At 32.1% G+C, this 13,847-nt stretch overlaps 1 protein-coding gene across 3 annotated transcripts in view; it reads right to left on the bottom strand.

The window, feature by feature from the left end:
* Positions 1-4,990: 4,990 nt before the first annotated feature.
* LOC143229743 (phospholipid-transporting ATPase ABCA3-like) overlaps positions 4,991-13,847 on the bottom strand; it is an 89,509-nt gene continuing 80,652 nt past the window's right edge. For all 3 annotated transcript variants that reach the window (XM_076462495.1, XM_076462496.1, XM_076462497.1), the window contains 3 exons: positions 12,373-12,546; positions 11,026-11,248; positions 4,991-9,835 (listed from right to left, as the gene is read on the bottom strand). In XM_076462495.1, the coding sequence (XP_076318610.1) occupies positions 9,659-9,835; positions 11,026-11,248; positions 12,373-12,546 (574 nt within the window). In that variant the 3' untranslated portion in view covers positions 4,991-9,658. The remainder of the gene's footprint in view (positions 9,836-11,025; positions 11,249-12,372; positions 12,547-13,847) is intronic.

Below are 13,847 nucleotides of genomic sequence, written 5' to 3' on the forward strand. Positions count from 1 at the left end.
TTATCTTCCCCGAGTTATTAGAAATCCTTTTTCTCCCTCCCCCCCAAACAACAACGACAAACGAACCCGCATTTTTCAAGTTATTTTTATTATAGGAATGTCAATAGAGAGCCACTAAATTTCCTCCTATTTGTATGCAAAAACGGCTCGTTTGGGCTGAGAAAACACTTTTTACATAGAGGAGCGAACAACGTTTCGACCTTCTTCGGTCTAAAGAAGTTTCTTTGTGAACCTGACGATGACCGAAGAAGGTCGAAACGTTGTTCGCTCTTCTATGTAAAAAGTGTTTTCTCAGCCCAAACGAGCCGTTTTTGCATATAAATTTTCTCAACAAGTGGGTTTCTCGTCATCACTGATTATTATTTCCTCCTATTTGGTTATATCAACAAAACTGGTTGAATCACCAAGAACGTCACCAGTGTTTCCTATTAAAAAGGATTATTGTAGCACAGAACATGTTAAACGTAACTAATATTCTTTGTTAGATAAGTTTAGTAAGATAAAGATTTGTTGCTTTAAAGATATTTTTCTTCCTTTTTCGAAGATCTTTAGCTGATACAGATTTGTGACCTTTCATATTAGATTTATTCTTATTTGAGAGATTTAACTGTTGAGGAAGGCCTAATTAAGGTTACTTGCCCTTGAGGTTTCATCAAGAACTTCTAAACACTTCACTGCAGTTAATTGTTAACTTTCTTTTGTGGTTAAATTAATATACTTCATTTATACAATTTTGTGTTTAGTCTCTTTCATTGTGCCAAAAAAAAGTCAGTCAGACTTTAGCTCGTTGATAAATTTTCCATTGAACCTCATGTTATCTTGCAGCATCCTACCTTTTATTATTATGGAAATCAGTGAAGCTAAGAATACTCCAGATGTAAAAATCTTGTTTGTTTTGGATATTCACACAAATCTATAAAATGGTTATTTATGCTAACCTAGCAACACACCTAATTTTGAACTGACAGGCTGAATGATAGGAATTCACTGAACAACATCCACTTTGGGCTACAATAGTTGAATAGCAGGATGTAACCACTGCTCTAATTATATTACTATAACCTTAAAGTGTGGAATGAAAACTTACACCAATGAGAAAAGAAAAATGAAACCTAAGGTTCACAGCCCGTTCTGTTAACACCTAAGCCATGCCATTTCAGATGTAACATATCTCATGCTATATTTAATAACTTAAATACACAACCAAAGACTAAATGCTACTTGCTTTGTAGCAAATTAATATTTTATAATTGCAGAGATAAAAAAGATCATACATTTTATAAATATCCAAATGATTTATTTGCTTTAAAAGGGTGAGAATTTGTAAGAATTTTACAAAGAAATAACATAACTATTTGTTTTGTTATTGTTGAAAAGCCAATATTTTGAAGATGTGTATTTGCTGTAAATATAAAAGGGATAAACCTAAAACAGTGAATTTTGAATTTATCAAATGATAATGAATTATTATAAGTCTATATTTCTTTAATTTTGAAGAGCATGTCTTACATATTATATGATTTTTCTACTTTTATTTTACCTTTCTATAAATGGTTAGCTTAAAAATACATTTTACTGTTTTTTTAATTTGTCTTGGTAATGGGATGTTATAATTAAATTTGCTACATTCAAATAGATGTTCTCTGAATTAGAGGCTGCTCACAATTGTTCTAATTAGTATATGGCTCACTTCTATAATATTATGATGCTTAGAACAATCTTATAGCAAGATTACCTTTGCTTTTTTTCCCCACAAGTATTCTCTTAAATTGCGATAAACTGTCCAGGTTGTCTAGCTCCCACTTGCTGTTTCAGAGAAATTTCAATTGGTTCACTTATATGGAGTTATGAGATAAAAATAAAATTATATATTTACAAAGCTTAAACTAAGCTGTATTCTTAGCTTAAGCTTTGTAAATATATATTTTTAACTTTTTGACTTTTAGGCTAAGCTGTTTTGTTCATTAACATGTAGAATTTTGCATGAGACTAATCGACAGCTATCTGAACTAACCATCCCTAATTCTGAAGTTATAGACTAGAGGAAGACATTCTTTTCGTACCTGCATTGGATCTCGTACTGTGCTTCTTTACAATAACTCAAAAGGTGAAAAATCTCGTACTTACAGCAGGACTTCTTGATAAGTAAATAATATCTGTATCAGTCATGTGGTCTCTCACATACGTTTTTTTCATCATGGTCTTTATGATTCCATTAACTCTTTCATAAAGTTCATTACATTGAAGGCTGTAAGCTGCCAAGTGCTGATGAGTCTGTGTGTAAGCTGCCAAGTGCTGATGAGTCTGTGTGTAAGCTGCCAAGTGCTGATGAGTCTGTGCACCTCTTGAATCAGTTTTGAGGTAAACTGGGTCACTCTGTCTCACATAAAACTTATTTTAGAAGGATTATTTTGTAAAACCCTTTCAGGAGGGTTTTTGTTGCTCTCTTTGTCTCTATATTTGGCAGTGCTATGGCTTCTGGGTAGCAGATTGTACAGTCAACTACTGCCAACACATACAAAATGTCCTAGTCAGATGCAGAAGCTAAAGTCCACAGTTACTCTGTTGAACAGCTATTGTATGAGACATCTAACCCAGTGGTAACATGGATACCTTCCCTCTAGGTACTGTGCTTTGGCAGGTGTCAGATGACCTGCAGAATATTGTCACACATCTGATGATCCTCAGCCAACAGAAGTTGCTGGTGATTCCATTTGTCTTCTTCTTTGCTCTAAGATATCCTCCCACAATTAATTCGTGAGTTAGCTTCATCACTTGAGTCTGGTACTCTGTTAGTACCATGAGGTGTGTAACTTCATCAGTAAAACATTTTTGAAAGATTCAGTACAGCCTACCTTTCCAGTCCTCTGTTCTTTATATCCCATCAATCAGCACACACCAATGTACTTTGCCCATCAGTGTCTTGTGGGTTTCAAATTTAACTAATTATTCTTGGACTTGCCAGTTATACTCTCTCCATGGGCTTCCACATACTATTCTTTCAGCTTGATTACCTGTTCCATATCTTTTAGTTCTCTCTCATTTAAGAACATGTTAGTGAAGAATGTCTTTATATCCCATCAATCAGCACACACCAATGTACTTTGCCCATCAGTGTCTCGTAGGGCTTCCACTTTCTTGTCCCCAACATAGTCTTCAACCACTGGCATGTTGTGATTTGTTGTATACTTCAAATCTCTAGACACATTTTACCCATTTGCTAACTTAAGCCGACCATCAATCAGATACTGTTTAATCATGGTGATAGCATTTCCTTCTTATGACGAATTTGACAAATTGACTTAATTCCGTTTCTTCTGGTATTCATGGTGACAGTCACTCTGTTTCTTGCTAGCACCACCTTTGTAGGTAAGTCCAGCTGCTTTATGTTGAGATTTCTACTATTGCTTGTTGGTTACAGGCTTGCATTCACCTGTAATGTGCCCCATTTCATAATAAGCATAATATTTCTTCTCTGCTTTGGTGGTATTTTGTTTTTGTCAGCCATTGTGGTTTCGAATTTAACTAATTATTCTTGGACTTGCCAGTTATACTTTCTCCATGGGCTTCCACATACTATTCTTTCAGCCTGATTACCTGTTCCACATCTTTTAGTTCTCTCTCATTTAAGAACAATGACGTTAGTGAAGAATGTGATCATAAAATGTTCACATTTTAATAGACCTGTCAGTTCTTTGAAACTATCTTCATGCTCGGCCACATCATTCTACCTTGTGAAGTATCATTATAGACATACCACAAACTGAAGTACAGTTTTTTTAGTATCAGATTTGAATTTTCAGCAAAAACCTTCTTTTGTAAGTCCATAACATTTCAACAAGGCCACTTTTAACTTACTACAGTCCATGGTATCTTTTGTCATTGTGTCCACATATACGTGTAGGCCTTTCCAGACTATCCAGTCTCCTCTGTCCCAGTTTAGACTTTGGGCAAATCTTTCCTTCTGTTCATCAAATTTATGTACCTTGGGTTGGCTGTTCCTGACCCCACTGTCATCCTTGGGTCCTCCATCTTTTTCTCAGTTAAGCTTGGTGATTTCAATTTGTTGTTTTGTTTGTTTAGTTTCAGTATCTCTTCTTTTTACTTTTGTTATCTATGCCCTTTCCATTTTTTTTCAATTTCTACTTTCAGTCTATTTTTTCTCTCCTTTCTCCCTAAGTCTTAAAGTTGCTTAATAATCTTTCATGAGTAGTCATTGAGATCAGTTTGCTCACCCCTCTCTGTCAACTTATAAATAAAAGTCAGCTAAAATAATTATATAGTGTAGTTGTGACTTCTACGAAAAATTCGCCCCCACTAAAGCTGTACATGTAGGCTTTTTGCTGCTGTCATTTATGTGTACTTCTACTGCTATTTATCACTGTATATACTGACTGGCTCACTGATGTAAGGTTTTGTAGGACAGAATTTTTACAGTAGACGTTTTTGACTTGTTGGTGATAAATTTCAATAAAAACAAAAAAAAAACAAAGCCCATGTGTTATAAAATAATGTATTATAACTAGTCAAATGTTATATTGCTAGTTGTCTAAGTTGTATCCAGAGCTTTAATTAATTGTTTCTTTTTTGTCAAAGTACACATCGGCTGGTTTAGTTGTTTTAGAACTCAACTTCATTTTCTCTACTCTATTATTATAATACAACTTGATAATTTCACTTTAAAGATCATCACTGTATACTCTTAATGGTTAAACTCACAAACATATTAACCAGATCTAACTATTTTATATAATTAACTAACTCAAGCTTCATGTATTTATGTCCCCTAATGGTACAGTGGTAAGTCTACAGATTTACGATGCTAAAATCAGGGGTACGATTCTCCTCGGTGGACCCAGCTAATTGCAATTGCCTCATTTGGCTTTGCCATAAGAAAACACACACACACGTATTTATAGACCTACTGAGGCCTAGAATGTTCCACACACTATAAGATGTTATGATGCAATAAGACAATTAAAACAATGAGAAAAACTTCAAAGGTTTTATTAAAACGACACAGTAATATAATGATCACAAATTCATAACAATAATACTACACAACATATGATTCAAAAACAGTTATGCAAACAAATCTGTGATAAACTATCACTTCTAAAAATAACTGAATTTGTTATTTGTGATATACTTAAATGGAAAGTTGTGCATAAGCTAATAACTCTTTAGACATTAGTCACAGAAATATCAGAAAACTGTTACATCAAATCCAGCATTTATTATTATCACATTAAGTCCACTTGTAAACAGATTTTAACAATCAAGCTTTGTTTTTTAAGAAGTTTGTGATTCATGCATCCATCATAAAAAATAAGCTAAAAACAGTATATCAGAACATTCTTTGTCAGTTACTAGTTTGTTGGCTATGTTAAAACAGAAATACAATTAAATGTAAGAGTGAAATTTTACTGATATGAAGTGACCAGTTGAAGATGATACAGGGTTTAAGATGGGGGTAGAAAAATCTGAGTAGCTTATTGAGGTGGGATTTAACAACATTTTGTTTTCCATGGAAATGAATAACACGTGTTAGAGGGAATTTGGAACATGACTGAATATTATTCAGCAGAGTACGTTTTTCAGTAAGAAAGTTGTGTGATAAATTTAAGTAAAGATGAAGGACCCCCCTTTTTTTTATGAATGTGTGTTGAAGGAAAGTTATTTCTTTATGAATGGATATGTAGTCTGAGTAGGTTCTGAGAAGAAGAGTTAAGACTAGTTTAGTTTTGGCAGAAACTTTCAAAGTATGCGAACAAACCAGTAAAAGTTTAATTCTGCAAGCAGAGGAAAAGAACTCCACCAAATAATAATAAGCATTACATCTATAGCAAGGTGGTTAAGAAACTCGACTCGTAAGCCGATGGTCGCGAGTTTGAATCCCCATCGCACCAAACATGCTTGCTCTTTCGGGCCCAGCATGGCCAAGTATGTTAAGGCGTTCAACTCCTAATCCAAGGGTCGTGGGTTGGAATTCTGGTCACACCAAAGCATGCTCACACTTTCAGTGACGGTCAATCCTAGTATTTGTTAGTAAAAGAGTAGCCCAAGAGTTGGCAGTGGGTGGTGATGACTAGCTGCCTCCCCCCTGGCTTTACACTGCTAAAATAGGGATGACTAGCACAGATAGCCCTTGAGTAGCTAATAGCTTTGTGCAAAATTAAAAAAAACCAAAAACAAACAAACCAAATAATATCAAGTCATGTTCTAAATTCCTTCTAACACTTGCTATTCCTTACCTGGGAAAATAAAATCTTATTGTTAAAACTAAACACAATAAGCTATTCAGGTCTTTCTACTGACAGATTAAACTCTATATTATCTAAAAATTAAATAAATTAAAACACATATGGTATATATTAATAATCTGAAAGAGAAAACAAAAGACCGTTTATCCTTTACATTGTATCGTTAGTTTTTATTATAGATATATAATCATTCCTTTTAGGAATAATACTTAAGAAACATTATAAAACATGTACAAGCCATGTATTAGTAAACAGACAATTATTATAATTTAAAATCACAAAGATATAAATTTAAAGACAGACCTGTCACAAATATCACATACCAAAACACTACAAAATTGAGTTTGATATAAAATGCAATATTATTGATAAAACTTTAATCAATAAAACAAAACGATTCGTTACTATAGACTTAGTTACAGTAGTCTTACAGAAAGTTATTTGTAAATAATATATGTTACAACACAACATCAGTAACAACAGAATGTTTCCTTTCACTTGTTATACATGGCACACATTTCTGAATCATTCCTGGCATCAATAATTTTCATAATATGACTCTTAAGAGGCATTTTTGCACTCATAAAAGTGTAAAAATATGTGCAATAAGGCTTTGCGTGAATATATTTATTTTCTAATTTTCTTTTAGAAAACAGGTTTTAGTACAATAATGAGTAGTGGTTCACATTTATTGCATGTTTGAACAATAAAACCAGTTTTTAGTCATCAGATATTACACATTATTGTCTTTACTTGCAGGATCTGAAATAGATTGGAGTATTTTTCTCTAATGGCTATCCTCACTGCTTATTTTGTGAATATGAATTTGTTAAACATGCATATCTCAAGTATTGCATTCTAGATGACATTTTCTTCAATTTAACGTGAAAGAAAACACACAAAAAACATTGACATTGAAGTGTTTGTAAATACTGATAATTAATAATTACCAATTTCAATCTTCCATAATTATGAAAATAAATATTCATTATATTCAAGTTGTTTTTCTTAAATTCAGAGATAGTTTTTTCCGATTGTTTACATTAGTGATTGCTCATAGTTGTCCGATGATGGAATGGAAGTTACAGGTATTGTTGTAACTGTAGGTGTGACCTGAATCTAGAGTAATTTACTGTATGGTGATACAATGTTAGACTGTGGGAATCCCAAATTTGAAGAAACATACCATGGTAATTTCTTAGTTAATCTGTTGAATTAGCAACTGTTCACAGGCAGTTTATTTTATGGTGATACAATATTAGTCTGATCAGTTCCGAGTCTGAGGAGAGATACTGTGGTAATTTCTTAGCTAAGTTGTTGAATTACTACAAAGATGTTTAAGTTCCTAGTAAAAAACCTGTCCATAGTATAAGATATAACTGGTAGAGTTTTCAGAAATAAGTTATACTGTCAAATCACTGAGATATGAACTTTAGTCCCACTATTATTCCTATATTTATGGTTACAACAACTGCTTTGAAGTTCAGATTCTCACTAACTAGGGCACATAAAAAACATCAACCTACATTATCCATTTCACTAATATAGAAAATTACAGTAAGTTGCACATAGGGCATTTTTATTCCAGATTTTCTTGTTTGTTTTTTAAACTTTTACCTTGGTTTAGAATTATACATTTGATCCATATTATTACACTCATATCATGAAATCATGGAATGGAACAAAATTTGTGACCCCAATATAGCAAAACAAAAAGATGTACAAACTAGCAGATTACAGTGGTCCATCTTTCCAGTTTCAGTTGAATAGCTTTCCAACAGTTCATATATAAGATGCAGATAAATTCACATATTAGTTGAAATTCCATGTGAAATAATTCACAACACTGATTTGTTTGGGATTATAATGCTAAAAAACTGGATCTTGAAACCCATAATTGGTAATAGCTTTGTGCTCAAAACAGATATTCGAATACCCCTCTCCTTTTTTTTAGCATTTAATTATTGTTGCTTAATAAGCATCAATCAACTTCTATAGTGACCAGAACAAGCATTCCTCTTTTGTAAATATATTTTTATGTTATGAACCAAGTTGAAAATAAAACTGGTATTAATGTTGGATTTTGCAATCTGATTAAATATTTACGCTTTGTTTGATATGTTTCTGTATTATGATAATGAAATTGGCTAATGCACTATTTAATCGTTTAGCATGATTTCAATTTTACAACACAGACAATAAACTGACATCCAACTAATATTTCCTTTTGTGGAAATTGTCAAACACCTTTTATCGGCTTCAAATCATAAATATCCATTGATGCAAATCAACCATAGGAACACTAACTAAATACAGTTTGGTCAATTAAACCTTTTTGGTGGAGGGTGAATGACCTCTCACTTGTATACTTATTAGCTAGGTCAGTCATGGCCACAATAAGATTGCCAGAAAAAAAAACTTCAGGTTTTTCAAGCAGGAAGAAAAAGAAGAGCTAATGCAGTCTGCATTTTAAGAAAAAGATCTAATCCTCTTCTGATTTGTGAACATTAGAATTAACTACAGTATTGTAATGAAATTCCTTATGTGTATTTGACCTATGAACGAAAACTACATATTATTTTAATTTTTGAACTTATCTGCATAGAAAGAATATTTTCTTAACATATTATTTATCAAATCTATTGCCTAATGCAAGAAGAAGCTAAATATTCAATGTTCACCTATCAACCATCCCACGTAATGTATATATCGCCATCTTCTGGAAAAAGTTAACACTATTTTCATTATAATACCTTTTCAGATGAAAAATTATTTTTTATTTAATAACACGTTTCAATTTGACAATTTACATTTACTTATTGACAATCAATCAATGAAACCTTAAAATGTCAAATTTTATTTCAACAATATTCACTCTTCTTAAAAATATTCATTTTTATCAATTCTATAAAAGAATAAATTATTTCCTTTTTTTTAAATCACTATGTGAATAACATACATTCTTAAAGAATAAAGAACAGTACTAAGTTTAAATATTTTACACAAATACGTAAAACCACTTTTTAATTTTGACTTAAATAAATTTTTTTTTTATCACAAAGTGAATTTTTTAGGTAATGCACCTATTAAAATATAACAGTTCTTTATGCACACAATCATGTTTTCTTACAGAATAATCATTGCATTAATAAGTTATTCAAAAACAAATTACGCACTTCAGTTACGATAGGCCAGATTTTACTGATAAGTACGTTATTTTCTGGTGAGGTGTTGTGTTTGAAACACAGACATGGAAATACTATGAAAATACTGCTTTCATATTTAATGTAGGTTTTTCACTTTCCATATAAAAAGTGACATGACAGGCTGCTTAACAAAAATCACAAATAAGTGAACATGGTAGGAGTGACTATTAATTGTGTAGTTTTCTAACATTACTTCCTTTCTGCAACAATTCTCTGAGATCTAGCAAAAGTTAAGAATATCTGTTCTAATGTAGTGTCACTAACTAGATAGTCCTCCAGATGGAGCGTTTGTTTGGCATCTTCCATGACACTGAAAATGTAACTCAAAGAGATGGACATATTTGTGATATGGTAGTGAAGCATACCCTGTTGAAACAAAATAAATAACATTAATTATTTTAGCAGGTTATTCTAAAATTAAAATTTAGACTACAGTAGTTGTTTGGGCTTGTTTTGTAATGCAGCACACAAAACATAGCTAAACAAATAACTTAAAAATGTATTTCACCGTATTATGAAACATAAATATTAGATGGCTTAAGTTAATCAACCTTAATAAATCTAATATAATATTAATATGAAAACCAGTTACTGAAGTGCTGTTGAATAACTACTTAAAAGTCAAAATTCATGATTTTAAAAGAATATTAATTGTTATATTAATTCAAAATCCTAACAATCACAAAACAAGAAATATTTGAATACCTCCTCCAATTTACTTTAGCAGAAAAACAACACAACATGAGATGGATCACATATAGCAGAATTCTGAAACATGTGATCTTACACTAAATAAAGTTTTGTGGCAAGTTTATGAAAAACATCACAGCATTTCAATTTAAAATTAAATACATATATTACTATTAGCATGTGAAAATGAATTTCAGAGAATTGTACACTTTATTCACTTTACAGCATGCTACACTTATATACAGTATGTATTATGGGGAGAAAAAATCTTAAAGCCTTCCAATTATGTGACATTTGCTTTAAGTTTTGACTTAATTTTAGTACAATAGGTATAGACAGAACTATATTTATTTCAGTGCTACTCAATAGAGTGGGAACTGGTGGTGTAGTGGTGCTGCAAGTTTACTGGTAATATTAACATATTATAACACAATATTGATTATAAATTAATACATAACTTCTACTGTATACAGAGTATATATAGTTATAGCACCTCCGTTAGAAAAGTGTTCCTGGAATGCAGATATTTATCATTTTTCTATGAAACCATAGATAATTATAGGGAAGGTTTTAAGAATACACAAATATTTCTTCTTTCAAAAGTACCAAAGAACAGGTATGGCATACTACAATATAATAATAAAAGTTACTCTTTATTTACTAAGCTTATGAACACCTTGTTTCACATTTCACTGTCCAGTGAACACAGATAGTTTATGACATAATTCAAATAAAAGTTTATAACTGATTTTGCAACAGAACAATCACTTTTGTTCAACTGAAACTGCACCTGCTGAGTTTTAATGACTTTACCATTTCACTGAAGCATTTCAAATATTGTTTCTGTGTAAACATTCGTAACTAACCTGATGGACATCCTTCAGGACAGATCCTGGAAATTTCTGTTGAACAAATTCTTGCACATATGATACTACATTATTGTCCAGAGCTTTATCTCTCTCCAGTTTAACAATCAGAGTTGATCCTTGGCCAAACTTTGATTTTAAGTACTGTATTCCTCCCAGACATCGAAACTGACCGTTGACCATGATAGCTAGTCTGGAACAAAGTGCTTCACATTCTTCCATGCTATAAAGACATGAGATACATATAATACAAGAAGTTTAAAAACAATAAATTACACACTGCTGATGAACTACGCTAGTACTTTCAGTACCTGACACTCAAAATTCATGGTGGTAATTTTCATAACATTCACTTTCAATAGTTCTGTCTCTGTATCAGTTTACATAAAGTTGTATATCATCATAACATTCACTTTCAATAGTTCTGTCTCTGTATCAGTTTACATAAAGTTGTATATCATCATAACATTCACTTTCAATAGTTCTGTCTCTGTATCAGTTTACATAAAGTTGTATATCATCATAACATTCACTTTCAATAGTTCTGTCTCTGTATCAGTTTACATAAAGTTGTATATCATCATAACATTCACTTTCAATAGTTCTGTCTCTGTATCAGTTTACATAAAGTTGTATATCAAAGAAACAAAAACAGATTGCTAAGTACAAAAAATTAATTATTCAGCAGTTTAACTCAATCAAATAGAAAACTACTAAAACTGAAAATATTAAGAGGATAACATTTTATAAAGTATAAACTTAACAAAATGAAACACCAAGCAGAGAAAAAAATGTTTTAGGTGTGCTTAAAAACATACAAAACAACCCAATCTGCAACAAACACTGGGACATGAATATATAGCAAAATAAAAGAGAAACCACCCATTCCTCTTTTTTTCTTATGCTTATTGGGGCATAGCATGGCCAGGTGGTTAAGGCCCTTGACTAGTAATCTGAGGGCTGTGGGTTCAAATCTCCTTCACACCAAACATGCTTGCCCCTTCAGCCATGAGAGTATTATAATGGGATGGTCAATTCCACTATTTGTTGGTAAAAACGTAGCCCAAAAGTTGGCAGTAGGTGGCGATGACTAACTGCCTTCTCTCTAGTCTTATACTGCTAAAGTAAGGGTGGCTGGTGAAGATAACCCTCATGTAGCTCTGCGCATAAATAAAAAACAAACTTATGTTTATATTTTTTAAGGAACATTTATTTTAGACTAGATTTTAATTGTGTTTCAGCGATATGTCTCTTAAGATGTATTAATTACTAAATCGTACTTGCTACTGTTTGTACTATTTTAGAATTAAATACTTGTCATCATTTACTGATACAAAATAATCAGACCTGTGGGTTGTAAGAACTACAGCCATTCCACTAGAAGCCCTGATTGTTTCTAAAGCAGTCCATATTTTTCTTCTAGCAACTGGATCTACTCCTGAAGTTGGTTCGTCTAAAAAGGCCACCTTTGGTGTTCCAATCAAGGCAAGAGCTAAAGACAATTTCCGTCTATTACCCCCACTATATTACAAGAAGAAAAAAAACATCGTCATTTTTGTTATTACAAGCTTTCCATCAAAATAAATATAATCTTACACTATATTGCAATGATACCAACAATGATTATATTAAATACTTACACTGAAAAATAAAATCTTTCTTACAAACTGATACTGATGTTTGTACCTGTTATTGGCCAATACCTGACCATACTGATAATACTTTCAATAGGAAGCTTCATTTCCTGAAATGGCATTAAAACTGACACTTACTAAAGATTAATAAAGCTGTTTCAATATTACACCGAACCGTACCATGCTTAAAGTGCATTCACAGTCAACATTGTAGAGAAGGAAATTTTCCAGTAATGCTAGTTGTGAACTGAAATTGCATAATTTATTATGTCATAATTTTAATTTATTAAATATAAAAAATATTATATTACTCTAAGGTTTTAAATAAACTATTGATTACAAGCCTAAATAAGCAATGAGAAAATATGAATTATTTGAGTCAGGACTGGCTTGTACTTGTATGACTGAGGGCTGTGAGATATTCGTCAAACAGGTGTACAGTCTGTGATAAGTATTTTGATTCTGCCAATGTCACTGAGGCTGCCAGGGGGTGGATACAAGATTTTCAGTTAGGGTCTGGGATGATTCATACTTGAATCTGCGTGTCTTTGTATATATTTCATGTAAGTATTCACCCATTTTATAAGGTATGACACACTGCTATAGTCACCATTTAATTTATATGGTTTGTTGACCCCTGCATCACTACAGCAAGAAACACCAGGAATTTCTCAATACAATATTTCTGTAAAACCATTTTTGCTGGATAAAGGAATACTCCTTGCTTGATGATGTATCTCTCACCAAGTACAATTTACACCGTATCCAATCCTTAACTTCCTTCAAAACCCTTAGGGAAATATTATTTGGCCCAGAAGCTTCATCGACAATGAGTTTTTGATTAAGATAAAATGTTCAAGGGGAATACTAGACAAGGAGAATGAGTTGACCTTTTCTTTGGTGGATAAGTATACTCTATCACCAACTTCACCATAGACTAGTACAGTTTACGTTATCACCTACAAGGGTAGGAGCCTTTACAATAAGGTTGGTATACATATAAAAACATTTTGGCTATAGCTCCAGTACAATAGTGATTTGTTCTGTGAAGCAGTGAGTATATATTTAAAATAGATTTTTTTGTAATGAAAATGTTAACTTTTCAGGTTTCAGTTTAAAAAAATGTACAATTAATTCAAAATATCTTCTGTTTAAATTGACGGAAAAAAATGCTGCAATTATTAAGAA

This window comes from Tachypleus tridentatus, chromosome 10 (genome assembly GCF_004210375.1).
Source record: "Tachypleus tridentatus isolate NWPU-2018 chromosome 10, ASM421037v1, whole genome shotgun sequence".
NCBI lineage: Eukaryota > Metazoa > Arthropoda > Merostomata > Xiphosura > Limulidae > Tachypleus > Tachypleus tridentatus.